This window comes from Hyperolius riggenbachi, chromosome 7 (assembly GCF_040937935.1).
Source record: "Hyperolius riggenbachi isolate aHypRig1 chromosome 7, aHypRig1.pri, whole genome shotgun sequence".
Classification (NCBI taxonomy): Eukaryota; Metazoa; Chordata; class Amphibia; order Anura; family Hyperoliidae; genus Hyperolius; species Hyperolius riggenbachi.
The window spans coordinates 43,794,800-43,813,376 of NC_090652.1; the positions used below are offsets into that span (position 1 = coordinate 43,794,800).

Sequence of the window (18,577 nt, forward strand, 5' to 3'; positions counted from 1 at the left end):
GGATCCCAAAATGCAGCAGCTCTCTCATGTCACTCCCCTCCTGCACAAAGGAATATGTCAGGAGCTGGGAGCACATGGCCCGGGCAAGCAACCCATTCAGCACCCGGATGCGCCAGTGAGCGGGAGGCAACACCTTGGTCACACCGGGAAAGGACTCGCTGAGCAGGGTCTGTCGGCATTTGCCTGCGCGGGAGGATGAGGAGGCCACTGTGGAGGGAGCTGATGAGGCAACTGAGGACTGGCTGCCCGGGAAGGTGAGGAGTGAGTTGCTGCTGCTGCCCTCCTGCTGCTGGGTGGGATGCTGCTGCTGCTGCTGAAATCTGTGCAGTGGCTCTCTGGCTCTGACCACTGCCCGCGCCACTTTGCATCAGCTTCTCATACTTACAAAAGTCCTCAAAATGCCTGGTCTGTAAGTGGGTCGACAGGCACAAGGTACTCAGCTTGAGGGGATCGCGACCTCTGCTGGGACTGACCTTGCAACTGTTGCAAATTGCACGGGTCGGGTCCTCTGTGCACTTAGTGAAGAACCGCCAGGCGCCAGACTGGGGACTTCAACCTGCCCTTTGAGCTTGAGGGCTGGGGTTTTTTGGTGCCCTTGGAGGCTTGTGCCTTTTTTGGTTTGGTTGGAGGTTTGCTGCGGGTGGTGGTAGCGGCTGAAGCAGCAGGCTGTGGCTCCTGCCTTCCACGACCTGTGCTTGCCGCCTTGCTGCTGCCATGCCTCTGCACCAGAGACACCTCCTCCTCCGATGACGAGCTGCCTTCAAGCAAGTGTGCTGGTGGTACTGGTGGTGGCACATAGGAAGGATCCAGCACGTCATCATCATCCCCAAACATGTCCTCTGAGCCTGCCTCAACCACATCCGGTGGCCCAAAATCCCCTGCATCACGCCCCTCCTCATCAGCACCAACAATAAACTGCTCCACCTCCAACTCCTCCTCCTTGCATGATCTCCTGCTCAAAATTCTCGAGAACATCCCTGTACACGGCTGCAGTCACTGGGGTGAAGACTGAGCTCAGTGAGGGCAGGCTGGTCGGTGGGGTCACCGTGACCATGACCTCAAGCGGTGGTGGAGTGCTGGTTATGGTGGCACTGGTCTCGCTGGTGCTGGAGGCCTGGCTGGAAACGGTGGCTTCCTGCGCCGCCATCATTTCCACCACAGCCTGCGCTTGACTCTCCAGAATGGGCCAGGGGCGACGACCCGTCTCAAAAATGGGCGCAGCGTGCTGCTGTTGCGCCTCTGCTCCCTCCTCCACAACTCTGCGGTCAGTGGCTGGCGGCGGACCACTCACAGACCTGCTGCTGCTGCTGCTGGCAGTGGCTGCTGCAATGGGGCTGCCTCTCCTGGTGGTGCCTCGTCCTCTACCTCTACCAGTCATTTTGCACTTATATTTGAATACAGTAAAAAAAAAAAAAAAAAAAAAATGTGTAGAAAACGGCAGGAAAGGGTGTAAACTTTAATTAAGTCTGGTGGTGGTGGTGACTGACTGGTGGTAAGTGTCAACAAAAAATGAAAAAAAAAATGTTTTTGAGTAATAGTAGAAGTAGTAGTAGTGGTAGTAGTAATAGTACTACTAACAGTGAGTCTCTACAGTACTATCTCATGTGACAGTGGGTGACAATTACGGTCGGTCACACACGGTCAGACGCAATCAATAGGGTGCGCCGGCAAATGGCAGTCACAGCAGGTGACAACAAGGGATGCTGGCCTGCAAATGTCACAATTTACTACAGAAAGGTAATAAATCACACAGTAAAAAATGGAAAAAATTAAATGAAGGGGTGGGTGGTGGTAGTAGTAGTGGAAGACTACCACCTACCTAGTAGTAGTACGGTTGTACGCGCAGGTAGTAAGTAACTATGAAACGCCTGCTGTACTAAACAGTAAACAATATAACTAATAGCCAGACAGTGGGTGACCAATTACAGTCGGTCGGTCACACACGGTCAGACGCAATCAATAGGGTGCGCCGGCAAATGACAATCACAGCAGGTGACAACAAGGGATGCTGGCCTGTACACAGTCAATCAGTAACTAACTAGTATTAACTAACAGTACTGAAGCCAGTGGCGTAGCTAAGGAGCTGTGGGCCCCGGTGCAAGTTTGACAATGGGGCCCCCCAAAGCACTCTATACATAACAATTGATACGGCGCACCAAATCCTGCCAATGGCAACTACAGTGTCAGAGGTGCAAAAAAAAGCATGGGAAACAGTTTCTTAAGGATTACCTGTATTCAAAGTATCTATAGAAGTCATTATTATGGGCACAGGACCAATAGAGAGCTAATACTGTAGTTGGGGGAGGGCCCTTCGGGGCCCCTCTGGCCCAAGGGCCCCGATGCGGTCGCTACCTCTGCAACCCCTATTGCTACGCCCCTGACTGAAGCTATAAACTAACAGACTACAGCAAACAGCAGCAGTACAATTTAACTAAACTACTATAGTACACAACTAACTAGAATCCCTAACCTACCTAAGCTAGTAGTAGGCTAAGGCTACCTAGGCTAGCAGGCCTAGCCTGCACACAGACTAACACTAGCCTAGCACAGTATACAGTACACACTAGCTGACTACAAACAATCAAATTACTATCTATCTATATAACAGTACAATGAATGTGTTTAGGAGGTGTTTACGAAGCAAAACGCTAGGTTTAGCACAGAATACACTTGATCAGACACACAGCACAGCACTGGAGATGCTCTCAGTACCAGCTCAGTCACACAAGTGCGTAGCTCCGCAAAATGGCTGCCGCCTTATATAGAGGAGGGGAGGGCCAGGCTCCCCTTCTCTGATTGGTTGCTACCGTTGCCAGGGACTCGTAGAGATGAGCGTAATGGCGTAATTACGATTTTGCGAAATTTCGCGTAATTAGTGTAATTACATTTATGGCCGTAAGTACATAATCGTAATGAAGAAGGATTTCGCGAGATTTCGCGTAAGCGTAATTTTCGCGTAATTTTCGCATTGCAACGGGTATTACGAAATTAATGCGTATGGCCATGCTCCCGAAGTGGAAAAGTTGACGCATGGATCAATGTTAGGTAGCCGCCGACTTTAAGGGTTAATAGCAAAGCCCCCTTAAATGCTAAGAGCCTCAAATTTGGAGAATATATTAAGGAGATCAGAAGGAATAAGAGGAAACATTTTTTTTTCAAAAAGACCTTATAGTTTTTGAGGAAATTGATGTTAAAGTTTCAAAGGAAAAATGTAAACATTTAAAAACCCGCCGACTTTAACGGTTAATAGCAAAGCCTGCTTAAAGTTTAGGAACACCAAATCCCCAGGGTATATTAAGGGGATCAGTGGGAATAAGAGGAAATTTTTTTTTTCAAAAAGACCTTATAGTTTTTGAGAAAATCGATTTTTAAGTTTCAAGGGCGAAAATGTCTTTTAAATGCGGAAAATGTTTTTTTTGCACAGGTAACAATAGTGTATTATTTTCATAGATTCCCCCAAGTGGGAAGAGTTTTACTTACTTCGTTCTGAGTGTGGGAAATATAAAAAAAAAACGACGTGGGGTCCCCCCTCCCAGACCTCTTTAACCCCTTGTCCCCCATGCAGGCTGGGATAGCCAGAATGCAGAGCACCGGCCGCGTGGGGCTCCGCACCCTGACTATACCAGCCCGCATGGTCCATGGATTGGGGGGTCTCGGAAGGGGAGGGGCAGCCAAGCTTTCCCCTCCCCCTCCGAGCCCTTGTCCAATCCAAGGACAAGGGGCTCTTCTCCACCTCCGATGGGCGGTGGAGGTGGAGGCCGCGATTTCCTGGGGGGGGGGTCATGGTGGAATCTGGGAGTCCCCTTTAAAAAGGGGTCCCCCAGATGCCCACCCCCCCTCCCAGGAGAAATGAGTATAGAGGTACTTGTACCCCTTACCCATTTCCTTTAAGAGTTAAAAGTAAATAAACACACAAACACTTAGAAAAAGTATTTTAATTGAACAAAAAACATAACCACGAAAAAAGTCCTTTAATATTCTTAATTAACCATTAATACTTACCTGTCCCTTTAAATAAATGATCCCTCGAAATAGCCTCGGAAATGTTCTATCAGTTACAATGTAACAAAGTTATTACAATGTAACAACTTTGTTACATTGTAACTACGCCGCACTCGACGTCACTCGCCGCTTAGCCGCCGCAGCATACACTTACGCGTCCGTGCAGGACGCTAAGTCCCTGCAGCTCCCGCTGTCCTCCCCGCCCACATCTGTCACCCACATGTGAGTGACATGTGGGTGACATGTGGGAGAGGCGGGGAGGGCAGCGGGAGCTGCGGGGACTTAGCGTCCTGCACGGACCCGACAGAGCTCTGAGCTATATAGCTCAGAGCTCTCTAAGCATCTTTGTATTTGGGCTCCAAGGAGCCCCATTGGTCCTTAGCAGACCAATGGGGTTCCTTCTGATTTGAAGGAACCCCATTGGTCTGCTAAGGACCAATGGGGCTCCTTGGAGCCAAAATACAAAGATGCTTTAGAGAGCTCTGAGCTATATAGCTCAGAGCTCTGTCGGGTCCGTGCAGCGCAGACGCGTATGCGGCGGCTGAGCGGCGAGTGACGTCGGGTGCGGCGTAGTTACAATGTAACAAAGTTGTTACATTGTAATAACTTTGTTACATTGTAACTGATAGAACATTTCCGAGGCTATTACGCGTTGAAAATTACGCTTACGGTATTTTCAATTACGATTTTAATGGCAATTACGCTACTGTAATTTCGCATCGTAATCGCAAATTTCGCATGCGTAATTTTAGTAATGCGAAATTACGAAAATTTCAGCTCAACTCTACTCGGCAGGAGGAATTCTGTTTGGCACGCGTCACTCCCGAATCCCAAAACCGAATCCAACGCGTCATCCGGCCGAATTCAAATGCGTACATTCTTCCACCTTCGGCTTCGGGTCCAGTGCATTCGGCTTCGACTTCAGGAACGCTGAAATTTACCCGAATAATTCGGGTAAATTCGCATTCGGGATTCCTGGAGAGCAAGCCTGCTACAAACGCCTGCTCAACCTCAATGCAAGTGTGCTGGCTGTCCCAGCAGTCACTTCTCCCTTACTTTCCTTGCCCGTCACAGGTGTCCCTTAGCATTAAGTAGCCAGAGGTACCCTCAGTATTAACTTCCGCACACTCTTGCAAATCCTCATGCAAATCCATTCCCAAAAATCATGCAGCAATCAATGCTGTCCCTACAGCTAAGGTAAAAGCTGGGATCCCAGCTTTTAACTTAGCTGTAGGGACAGCATTGATTGCTGCTTGATTTTCATGAATGGATTTGCATGAGGATTTGCATGAGTGTGCGGAAGTTCATTTTGATTTTGCTGTTTTGCTTCCCTTCAAGCACCTCCCCATTAAATCTGCAAGTGTTTAAATATCCTAGCTCAAGGTGAGGAGTCTGGATTTTGTGTTTTTTAAATTGTACCCTCAGTATTAACTACTAGACGACCACGTCACCCCGATGGGCGTGGATGCGGCAGCAGCCCTAGGACTGACTAACGTCAATTGGCATGCAGTCCTCGGGGCATGTTTTGCACGAATCTCCGCTTGAATGGTGATCGTGCTAGGAGACTGTTAGAGGCAAAACTGCCGTCTATTTACACCGTACAGCGCTGCTATCTATGGCAGTGCTGTACTGCAGACAGCCGTGTCCACTTTAGAGGCACAGAGAGTGATTGGCTCTCATAGGCTGATGTCTACGAGAGCCAATCACTGTGATTGGCTGGGTGGGGGAGAGTGGGAGGGGTGATAAAAAAAGATATAAATAGTAATATTTATTATGAAAAAAACAAAAACAAATAAATATTTATTAACCCATTCAGGTTCCGTGGTTTTCACGAGAGAAATGTTCACCTCCCATTCATTAGCCTATAACTTTATCACTACTTATCACAATGCACTGATCTATATCTTGTTTTTTCCGCCACCAATTAGGCTTTCTTTGGGGGGTACATTTTGCTAAGAGCCACTTTACTGTAAACGCATTTTTAACAGGAAGAATAAGAAAAAAATTGAAAAATTCATTATTTCTCAGTTTTCAGCCATTATAGTTTTAAAATAATACATGCCTCCATAATTAAAACTCACGTATTGTATATGCCCATATGTCCCGGTTATTACACCGTTAAAATTATGTCCCTATCACAATGTATGGCGACAATATTTTATTTGGAAATAAAGGTGCATTTTTTCCATTTTGCATCTATCACTATTAACAAGTTTAAAATAAAAAAAATATAGAAATATTTCATCTTTACATTGATATTTAAAAAGTTTAGACCCTTAGGTAAATATTTACATGTTTGTTTGTTTTTTAATTGTAATGTTTTTTTTTTATACTAAACATTTTATTTGGGTACTTTTGGGAGGGTGGGAGGTAAACAATAGATTTATAATGTAAATGTGTTAATTCTTTCTTTTTTTTTTTCAGGTGTAGTATTACTTTTTGGCCACAAGATGGCGGCCATGAGTTTGTTTACATGACGTCACTCTAAGCGTAGCACGCGCTTAGAGTGACGCAACGGGAAGGAGACGGCCAGAAAAAGCCCAGCTTCCGAGAGAAGCTGTCGCTTTTTCAGCGGGGGAGAGGAATCAGTGATCGGGCTCCATAGCCCGATACATTGATTCCTTGGCTACCGAATCCACGGCCGGGAGTGCGCGTGCACGCAGGAGCGCGCATGGTTCCTGGACGTAGAAACTACGTCCAGGAACCAAAATAGGTTAAACAAAAAAAAACACAAATATCTGGAGAGCAATCAGACCTTACCAACAGAAAGCTCTGTTGGTGGGCAAAAAAGGGTGGGTGGGGGGGGATAACTTGTGTGCTGAGTTGTACAGCCCTGCAGCAAGGCCTAAACTGCAGTGGCCTATCTTGTCAAAAATAGCCTGGCCACTAGGAGGGTTTAAGTCCAGGGTATTCAAGTGGTTAAGTAGCTAGGAGTACCTCCGACTGAAGGGAGATCTGGTCAGTGGAATGCTGAGAGCTGGGTGAGTAACCTCTCATCTACACTCTCATCAGGACTCTGCATAGGGAGGGAGGTGCTCAGGGAGGAGAGTGAGACGCCTTTCCGTCATCAGGCTCCTATAGGCACGTGCCTACAGTGCCTTATGGTTAACCCGGCCCTGGGTGGAGGACTGTTGCTGCGACATCAGCTCTCCTCCAGTGGTGCAGCAATCAGTGTTGGGCGAACAGTGTTCGCCACTGTTCGGGTTCTGCAGAACATCACCCTGTTCGGGTGATGTTCGAGTTCGGCCGAACACCTGATGGTGTTCGGCCTTTTAAGTTCGGGTTCGCCCCGAACTACTGAATGGCCGCCGAACAGGGCCGAACAGGGCCCCTGTTCGGCCGAACAGGGCCCTGTTCGCCCGAACATGCCGCAATACGGCCCCCCTATGGGGTCGCAGGCATAAGGGGGGAGCATGCCCCGATCGCGGGGGGGTCGGAAATTCCACCCACCCCCTCCGCTAGCGCTCCCCCCTCTGCCCGCTTCCCCATAAAAAAAGTTTAAGGCAAGTTAAATAGTACTTGGTGGCTGGCCTGGCACTGGCAGTGGAGTGAGGAGGAGGAGGAGTCCGAGTAGCAGAGTGACGCTTTGAGGCCAGGCAGCGGGCGGTTCAGCGGTAGTACCCTTGTGGTACTTCCGCCCTTTCTCTGACCTCACGTCCTCTGCATACGAGGGTACGCGTCATGCGTACCCTCGTATGCGTCATCACGTAGAGGACGTGAGGTCAGAGAAAGGGCGGAAGTACCACAAGGGTACTACCGCTGAACCGCCCGCTGCCCGGCCTCAAAGCGTCACTCTGCTACTCGGACTCCTCCTCCTCCTCACTCCACTGCCAGTGCCAGGCCAGCCACCAAGTACTATTTAACTTGCCTTAAACTTTTTTATGGGGAAGCGGGCAGAGGGGGGAGCGCTAGCGGAGGGGGTGGGGGGAATTTCCGACCCCCCCCGCAATCGGGGCATGCTCCCCCCTTATGCCTGCGACCCCATAGGGCCCCCAAAATGGGCATGTTCGGGGGTCCCATTGACTTCTATTGAGTTCGGCGTTCGGGCCGAACATGCCGAACATCTGGCCCATGTTCGGCCTGTTCGGCCCGAACCCGAACATCCAGGTGTTCGCCCAACACTAGCAGCAATAGGGGATGCAGAAGTTTTGACCACACCAGGGCCCCAGCATGAAAGGGGCCCTTCTTCATTCTCCTCCGTATTAGCTTTTCATTGGTGCTATGCTGGTAATGAACACCTCTATATATTGTGCATTGCATAATGGTAATCCTTAACAAACTCTCCTTACTCTAACTCAAACTCTATTTACACCTCTCTGGCGCTGCAGTTGTCCTTGGTGGGGTTTTGGCACCATATCAAGTGATTGGGGCCCCAAGCTCTTTATTTACGCCACGGCTCTCCACACTGGGGCAACCATCATGGGGGGGGGCAAAAGAGGAAGCAATGCTTTGCGCCTCTGTGCCTCTCCTCTCAGCTCCTTCCACCTCCTTCCACCATAGCTGAGCGCCCACTGGCTGGCGGTGGATCAGCCAGGGAGGTGACACCCCTGTCACCTGCCTCTGCCCCACCAGATATTTACAAATAATACTATAACCGCAACTAATCATCTACGTGTAAAGGACAACTGATATGAAAGGGATATGGAGGCTGTCATATTTATTTCCTTTTAAGCAATACCAGTTGCCTGGCTGTCCTGCTGATCATTTGCCTCTAATACTTTTAGCCATACGCCCTGAACAAGCATCTAGCAGATCAGATGTTTCTGACATTGAGCATGATTCACAAAGATTTTTCAGCTGTTTTCCTCTCTTTTCACCTTATCTATGTAACTTTTTTAAGCTCATAAAGAACAAAAATATAATGTAATTATGGTACAAAAAGTAATATTGAAATTAAGTTAATCAGGAACAACTTACTTTGAGTGATTATGTTGTTGATTAGGTTATTTTTTTATCAATTACCGTATTTTTCATATTTCGTATTTTTACTGTATTTTTCGGACTATAAGACGCTCCTGACCATAAGACGCACCTAGGTTTAGAGGACAAAAGCCAGGGGGAAAATATATATACTAAACCTGGTGTATGCATGGTGAAGGGGCATCTTGTGGATTATGTCCCCCTTGTACCTCTTTGTGTGTCCTCCTCTGTCCCCCTTGTGTCCTCCTGTGTCTCATTTCCCTTTGTTTGTCCCCCGTGTCCTCCTCTGCATGGGCACATTGCACATTGGAGGTTCGTATTGCCAGACATTCACAAGTCAGGAACTCCCTGCATTTGGACTATAAGATGCAGTGACCTTTTTCCCCACTTTTGGGGGAGAAAAAGTGAGTCTTATAGTCCAAAAATACAGTAGGTGATACATAAATCATTTGTGAGAAGTTTTGTGAATAGAGTCGATTATTGCCAACTCTCTGACAAGGTTAGCTACATGCTTGTGTCTGGTGTTATTCAGGCATTACTGCAGCCACATTGATCAGCAGGGCTCCCAGGCAACTGGTATTGTTTAAAAGGAAATAACTGTAAATATGGCAGCCTCCATATTCTTCTCACTACAGTTGTTCTTTAAACTGAAGCAAATATGCCTTCTAAATACTAGCAAAAAATAGGCAAGTAGCTTACAAGAGAAGAAAAGTACTTAAAGGAATACTATTGATTGAAACAACTTTTTTTTTAATACTCTATATTAGTGTACACATTGCTACTAGTGCTAGGGGCACTTTATTTATTCACCCAGGTCTCTCTCTCTTGCTATCCCTGCTTAAAAATTCATTTCTCACACAGCTCATAGTAGTTTGGGTCACCCTGAGCTGCTTGGTTACTCTGTCACACAGCTCACAAATATATTTCACTGTGTCACTCACAGCATGCAGCAGATATGAGGAGAAATAGGCTGATCTGAGGTGGTAACAGGTAACTAAATGAGCTGGAATATAACAAGCTATACCACGAGTCTGTGCTTACACTCAGACTGGCTGCCTGCTTGAGGTGATTCACTCCAGGCTGCATCCACTTTACAAGCTGCTGAGAGGGGCAGACCACTGTTTACAATTAGCATTATTAGTATCTTTATCAGTCAAGAGAAGCAAAGATAATAAACACACATTGCTAGAATCTTTAACCCCTTACCACCACATCAACAAGATTCTTTCAGCAAGGTGATAATTAAACTATAAACTGAGGAGTTGATAGCAACTCCCCTGTGCAGACATGGTCTTAGCCCTCTGGGAGCCCTCAGTTTTTAGATACAACACTGACGCCAAAACTGAGGGAGGATTTTACAGCTGAGAGGAACAGCTGTGTGAGGAATCAAATTGCTCCTAGTACTTGTCCTAATGTGTGCTACAACATACAGCATTTAAGAATAAATGCATACATCGATAGTATTCCTTTAACCAGACAAGTAGCTCAAAAGAGTTTGTTTAATGTTTTTACACTTAGCACACAAACAATCGCACATAACACGTGCAAAAGAAAAAAAAATAGAGACGAGACTAGAGAGGACACACTAAGCACAAGAATACAGAAGAAGATTTCTTTCAAAAATAAAGAGATAAAAAGAAAAAAATCACTAACTGATAAACAGAAAGCGGACTGAAACGGACAAACAACAAATAGCACACAGAACCTTCCTAGCATGTGAACACTGACTAAGTTAGTCACTGATTACCACTAAGCAATCTGCTAGTACACAAAGTGCTACACTGACTATGCTAGCTCACTGACACCGAAAAAAAAAATATATGGAGTGACACACACACTGACTATAGAGACAGTGACTGTCTGTGACTAGATTACTACTAGTACTGTCTAAAGTAATAGCAACACAAACTGTACAGACAGGGCCGGGCAGAGGCAGAGGCGAGAGAGGCTCCAGCCTCAGGGTGCAGTGTAGAAGGGGTGCCCAACTCACTCGGCTATCATTCCCCTGTTGTGTTTGAAGCAGAGGGAAATAAGAAAAGGGGATACATGGCAGTGACTGCAAGCCAGATAACTAGAGATTAAGGTGTTGGGGAGGTTGTGGGCCCTGTGGCGCCTCTTAGTCTAACAGCAATCAGTGTGTGACGGCTGGGGTGGGAGGGATGGAGGGGCGCACTTTGGTGTCTTAGCTTTGGGTGCAGGAGGACCTGGTCCCGGCTCTGTGTACAGAATATACCTAAAGAAACTCAGTCACAAACTAAGGGGTTGATACATTAAGCTGCGCTGAGCTTTATTTTCTGGTTGAACTGGATGGACGTATGTCCTTTTTCAACCCAAATAACTATGTAACACCAATTTCCCGCGAAATACAGCGCCACATACTACGCGCGGTAGTGCAGCATAGCGCGCGCTCCTAAATAACGTGTGTTCCCTTTAATTTATGACCGCTCCTACCACAAGATGTGATTGGCCCAAAATGTTGTCTGTCATGCAGCATATACCACGTAGTATATATTTGTAGGGAATTTCTGAAAGCCTGCCTGAACAGCCTTTGCTGCCAATAGCAGCGCTGCACTAGCATACTGGCTGTTCTGGATTGTGCAATGGTCCTGTGTGCATATAAGCTACAGAACAACGGTATTGCTATTTACAACTACACCACACTGCTTTCTCCAATACAACCTCTCACAGTACTACTGAGTACACAGCAAAGTGTTCCTCCAAAATGGCGTCTGCCTTTATAGGAATGGTGGGCCCAAACTCAGCTCAATCCTATTGGTTGCTAGGAACATGCTAGGCACTGTGATTGATCAAAAATTGCACTTCCATAATTACTCAACGCACTCGAAATAACGATTCATAAATGAAATAACAAGTGTAATTTTGAGTACACTTGTAGTTGCTACCCGTAATTCCGATTGATTATGAATTTCAATTACAATCTCGAAATCGCCAATTACAAAATGACCTAATTACCAAGTCCTTACAAGCACCACTATTAGCGCTTTATCAAAGTTAACATGCCTTATTAGAGTAGAAAAACGAGTGCTACAAACTTATGCCTGCTAATTGGCAATGGCACTCATCCAGCCCTAAACCCCTGTGGGTTTGTAACGCTCGCTATGCTACTCTGATAAGGCATGTTAACTTTGAAAAGGTGTGATATCCTTGATAAGGTGTGATATTCGTCATAGCACAGTTTAGTGAATCAACCCCTATGAGCGCTTTGAGTTTTTTAAAACGCTGGCAATTTAAAAAAAAAAGTACTTTAAAAACGCTTGAGCAATGATTTTACATGTGAGGGTTCTCCAATGAGCGTTGAGCTTTCTTTACAATCAAAAACACGGATACATGCCTTATTAGAGTAGAAAAACGAGTGCTACAAACTTATGCCTGCTAATTGGCAATGGCACTCATCCAGCCCTAAACCCCTGTGGGTTTGTAACGCTCGCTATGCTACTCTGATAAGGCATGTTAACTTTGAAAAGGTGTGATATCCTTGATAAGGTGTGATATTCGTCATAGCACAGTTTAGTGAATCAACCCCTATGAGCGCTTTGAGTTTTTTAAAACGCTGGCAATTTAAAAAAAAAAGTACTTTAAAAACGCTTGAGCAATGATTTTACATGTGAGGGTTCTCCAATGAGCGTTGAGCTTTCTTTACAATCAAAAACACGGATTCTGCACCATTTTCAGAGAATTTGTGCTTCAATGGAAGGTATAGGAAAATTGTTAAGCACTTTAAAAAGCACTTGGCTAAGCAATTTTGTGAGCGCTTTTTCTCACAAATTACATTTAAGAAATTCTGTTTCAGGTCAAAGAGTTCTCTTCCTGATTGTCTGAGAAATAAAAAAATTGGCGTAAGGCAATCGCCAGAGAGCCACACTCCCACCGCTCATCGATGTGAGGTGGCCGGGAGCTGGTTAAAGTGTACCTGAGATAGAGAGGGATGGAGAGAAAATGTATACATACCCGAGCCTTACTCCAGCTCCCTCCAGCCTGATCGCTCCCTTGCCACCCTCCACCTCCTCCTCGTTCCCCAGCAAATGGCCGTCATGCTTCTGCGGCCGGGAGCATTGTATGCTTGCGCAGGCACAGAATGCTCCCAGTGACAGGAGTGCAATGGGTGTGCGCATGCCACCAGGCCACGCATGTGCAGTTGGTCCCAGACCGGCAGACTTTCAAGAGCCGATTGTGGATGAACAAGGAGGCGGTGAAAGGACAGCAAAAGAGTGATCAGGACAGAGGGGGCTGGTGGAAGCCCCAGGTAAGTATACATTTTCTCTCCTGCCCCATATCAGGCTTACTTTAAGTCAGCACGGTGGCGTAGTGGTTAGTGGTTAGCGCTTTCACCTTTGCCTTTGAAATCCCAGCCAGGTCAACATCTGCAAGGAGTTTGTATGTTCTCTCTGTGTCTGTGTCTCCTCCAGGCATTCCAGTTTCCTCCCACATCCCAAAATCATACAGATAAGTTCATTGGCTTCCCTCTAAATTGGCCCTAGACTATGATACATGCACTACACGTTACATTCATAGAAATATGACTATGGTAGGGATTAGATTGTGAGCCCCTCTGAGGGACAGTTAGCAGTGGTACTCATCACAAGCTCATGATCACCAGTAACTCGTGATCACGAGCTGTTTTTTTGCACTCGTGATTGCAATCGTTACCTCACTCATGATCACGAGTTACTTGAGATAATGAGTCGGTATTCGCGATTAAAAATCTGCCGACTTTAACGGTTAATAGCCCCCTTACATGCTAGAAACACCAAAATGTTAAGAAGAACAGTGGGAACAAGAAGATTTTTTTTTTTCAAAAAGACCTTATAGTTTTTGGGAAAATCGATTTCAAAGTTTCAAAAGAAAAAAGTATACATTTAACTGCAGTAAATGACAGTTAATGTAGCAAACCTAACGATAGGGTTAATTTACATATATCAAAAGAAAGAGCAATGCATTTCCTGACGGGGTTTTCCAGGAGGTCCATACACAGTTCTTACAGACCCCCTGAAAACCCCTCCAGAGCTGCAACGCTTTGGCCAGGGATCGCTATACAGCTGCAATATGGCTGTATAAAGATCCCTGGCATCTTTTCCTATTTATTAAAACTCCGGGTGGTAGGGGAAGGCTTGGCCCCGCTCTCCCCCGGAGCCCCCCCCCCCCCCCCATACCTCATGCAGGCTGGTATAGCTCAGGGTGCAAAGCCTCAGTCGGCCGGGCTCTGCATTCTGGCTATTCCAGCCTGCCTGGGGCATAAGGGGTTAAATATGCTTGGTAGGGAGGACCCTAAGTAATTTTTTTTAATTTCCCACCCTCTGAACATAAAAAAAGTTTAAAAAAATAGGAAAAGATGTCAGGGATCTTTATACAGCCATATTGAGGTTGTACAGCGATCCCTGGCCAAAGCATTGCGGCTACGGATGGGTTTCTAGGGGGTCCGTACCCACTGTGTACGGTCTGGACCCCTCGAAACCCCATCAGGAAATTCATTGCTCTTTTTTTTTGATATATGTAAATTAACACTACCGTTAGGTTTGCCACATCAACTGCCTTTTACTGCATTTAAATGTATACTTTTTTCCTTTGAAACTTTAAAATCGATTTTCTCAAATACTATAAGGTCTTTTTGAAAAAAAAAAGTTCCCCTTATTCCCACTGTTCTTCTTAACATGCCCTGCAAATGTGGTGTTTCTAGCATGTAAAGGGGCTTTGCTATTAACTTCTAAAGTCGGCGGGTTTTTAATCACGAATACCGACTTGTGATTAGAGATTACATGCGATTATTCGACTCAAAACCACACTTGAGTCGGATATCCCTTTCTACTCGTGATCATGATGAGTCAATTCAGAAGTGGGCAGAGTCATTTTTTTTTTATTATTATTTAGTATTTATATAGCGCCGACATATTACGCAGCGCTGCACAGTGTATATATATATCTTGTCGCTAACTGTCCCTCAAAGGAGCTCACAATCTAGTCCCTACCATTGCCATATGGCTATATTATGTAGTGTATGTATTGTAGTCTAGGGCCAATTTTAGGGGGAGCCAATTAACTTATCCGTATGTTTTTGGAATGTGGGAGGAAACCGGAGTGCCCGGAGGAAACCCACACAGACACAGAGAGAACATACAAACTCTTTGCAGATAGTGCCCTGGCTGGGATTCGAACCAGGGACCCAGCGCTGCAAGGCGAGAGAGCTAACCACTACGCCACCGTGCTGCCCAGAGTCATGCTAATGATCACTCATACTCATGATCAGGACTATCCGAGCAACCCTGACAGTTAGTTTCAAGAAAATATATAAGTACAATGCTGCGTAATATGTCTGCGCTCAGTGGTGTAGCTAAGAACCTGTGGGCCCCATGCAAGTTTTGCATTGGGGCCCCCCACATAAAAATTGATACGCCACACCAAAACCAATCAAGGACAACCACAGTGTCAGAGGTGCAAGAAGGGTATGGGAAACAGTGTGTTAATGATCACTGCTATTCTAATCATCTATAGAAGTGATTATTATCAGCATAGGACCAATAAAGAGCTAATACTGTGGTTGAGGGGTGGGCCCTTCGGGGCCCCTCTAGTCAAAGGGCCCCGATGCGGTCGCTACCTCTGTACCCCCTATTTCTACTAATACTTAAATAAATAAATAAAAAGTCATTTGAGGAGAGATACATTGTGAATTAACAAGTAAGGTGAGATAATTAATAAACAGAAAAGCTTTGTGGATCAGCCCCCTCACTCACCAGTCACTGTGGCTGGAGCAGAGATCAGAGAAAGTGTAAGAAATGCCAGGAATCCACTTACGAACATCCCAATACAGTGATGGAGTAACATTTGTCTTGTAGAGGTGATGATTCTGCTTTGGAAACCTTTGTCTGTTGTACAGCAGCTATTCCTGTCACAAGTACTGAATGACTAAAGTTTTAAATCTGTGAACTGTCCCTCTTCATCTTTTATAGGGTTACCAAACAGTTTTTGTTTGTACAACTTAAGTATCTTCATCTGTAAGCAAAGTTTTAACAGAAGTTAACTGCAAACAAATCAAAGGTTAGAAGAGTTTAGTTTGTTGATACTATCTCTCTGCATACCAGTAACTATTGCTGCTCTCCCACTTCCTGGATATTCCAAGAGGCTGGGTTCTGTATACCAGTAAATGTTGCTGCACTCCAGTTTCCCATATATTGCAAACAGATAAGGTGGCCGTACATCAGGCGATGATGGACAGATTTGAGTAAGAGACAAATCTCTCTCTGATCGAATCTGATTAAAGAGAGAGTTCTGTCAGCTGTCCATACGCTGCAGGCAGGGGTGTAACATGGTCCCACCAGGCCCTCCTGCAGAAATACCTCTCTCTAGCCTCTGACACGACTTCCTGTTTATACAGGAAGTCGCGTCAGACACTAGAGGGAGAAACGTCCACGCTGGAGCACACGGAAGGTATGTATCTGCCGCTGCCTGCATACACAAACTATTTGTCCGCAGCATTTGCCGCCTTGCCACTGTTCCCCTATGTAAATGTGTATATACATGTCTGTGTATGTGAATTTATTTATTTATTATTTAATTTATTTATTTATTGTATTTATAAAGTGCCAACGTATTATGCAGCACTGGATTTAAACATTACCACTACTGTGTCCATCTTCGGTGCCCATCTGTCTTCAAATTCACTGCTCTTCCCTATACACGCCGGGCAGCTTAGCCCGTGTGTGAAGTTACAAGCACGCTGGCAATGGTATGGGAAGTGTATCGGCAGACTCAGAAAAAGACAGGCACTGCGACACAGGACAGGTAATGTACACATGCTCATACACATACCTATACACAGATTTATACATATATAGCATGGTGGTGTAGTGGTTAGCACTCTTGCTTTGCAGCACTGGGACTCCAGTTTGAATCCCAGCCAGATCAACATCTGCATGGAGTTTGAATGTTCTCCCTGTGTCTGTGTGGGTTTCCTCTGGGTACTGTAGTTTCCGCACCAATGAAACACATAGTCTGCAGGCCTCGGTAGCAAACACTTTATCATTGGGAGTCACAGATTGGAAAGAGGGTCCATTAAACCTCCAGTGTAAAGTCCAAATTGCAATACCAATTCAGGTTCAATCAATCAAAGCCAGGAAGTACTCCAAGAATTTTAGTTTATTTGCAGCGGTTATATCGCACATACAGATAAGCATGACGTTTCGGGTGTGGATCCCTTTTTCAAGTACTCTAGTTTCCTCTCACATCCCAAAAACATACAGGCAAGTTAATTGGCTTTCCCCTAAATTGGCCCTAGACTACGATACATACACTACATGATACATACATAGACATATGGCTATGGTAGGGATTAAGGTCCGTACACACGCCTGATGAAAGGCAACGATGGGTCCATCGTCACCTCCCGCTGGCCGTGTTTTCAGCACACAGTACAGCGTGTGTACAGCCGGGCGGATCTCTCAGAAACAGCCTTATCAGTCCATCGACAGACTGTACACACGCTGTACTGTCTGTTGAAAACACGCCCAGCAGTAGGTGACAATGGACCCGTCGTTGCCTTTGATCAGGCATGTGTACGGACCTTTAGATTGTGAGCTCCTGTGAGGACAGTTAAGTGACAAGACAATATACTCTGTACAGTGCTGCGGAAGATGTAGGCACTATATAAATAGTAAATAATAATAATAAACAGCACTGGGATTTTTGCTGCTTGTCCCAATATCGCTCGCCATTCCACCACGCACCCGACTGAACGCAATGGCCCAACATCTTGCAGCATGTCCGATCGACTAACACGACCAATTTCGGCCCAAAATTGGTCACAATGTGGGTCGGGCATGCACTTATAACCGGAAACGGATGGTCGATCAGCCACCAAGTCGCCAATTCAATTTTCTCATTTGATTCCTCTGCTGGAAATCAATTCCCAAAAACATCCGATTGATCGATTTTTGATTCATTTTAAACAGAAAATTGATTGAAAGAATCGATCGGACAGGATGGAAAATGTAGAACAATCGGGGGTGGGGCGAGAGCATTGGCAGATTGACGGCCTATAGTTTTGCACTGCATCGAACCGTTCAATTCTGCAGTTAAATTCATTTTCAATAGATTCCCTGCTGGCATCTATTGGAAATTGATGTGCAGTTTATGGTAGAAATCGATTCCTGTTGAAACTATTTTTTTTTAAAAGAATCCATCGACTTGGAGCCTTAAGTGGAAATCTATACATGTATGGCCAGCTTTAGGACCACTCTCCACTGGGATCCACAGCCTTTTCCGATACGGTCACAGCTCCTGTTGTGCTGCGCAGCCATGGCCTAAATATGCAAAGCCGCGCCATGCAGGGCATAGGGATTTTGCTGCATGCTGCAAAAATTGCAGCATGCCATCCAGAATTGCACTGCAGCGTGATCTGGTTGGCAAGTGACTATTTAGATTGGCAGCGCATTCCCAGCATCACTCACATGCACTAGTGGAGATAGGCCCTATAGGCCACAAGAGTCCCGATTTTCGTGGGATTCTACCTTTTTTGGGCGTTCTATCCCGGGTCCCGCCCCCTGTTGTCAGAATCCCGGCTTGCCACCCCACCAGGAGGAGTAAACGACCGACTACCGCCGACCGCATCATTCTGCTCACTGTGTGCTATTGCTGCAGGCAGCTG

At 45.9% G+C, this 18,577-nt stretch overlaps 1 protein-coding gene across 3 annotated transcripts in view; it reads right to left on the minus strand.

The window, feature by feature from the left end:
- LOC137524286 (complement factor H-related protein 1-like) overlaps nt 1-15,961 on the minus strand; it is a 95,755-nt gene extending 79,794 nt beyond the window's left edge. The window contains exon 1 of one of the 3 annotated variants that reach the window (XM_068243974.1): nt 15,669-15,961. In XM_068243974.1, the coding sequence (XP_068100075.1) occupies nt 15,669-15,759 (91 nt within the window). In that variant the 5' untranslated portion in view covers nt 15,760-15,961. The remainder of the gene's footprint in view (nt 1-15,668) is intronic. The other 2 variants (XM_068243971.1, XM_068243972.1) reach the window with 2 other exon arrangements.
- Nucleotides 15,962-18,577: the final 2,616 nt, after the last annotated feature.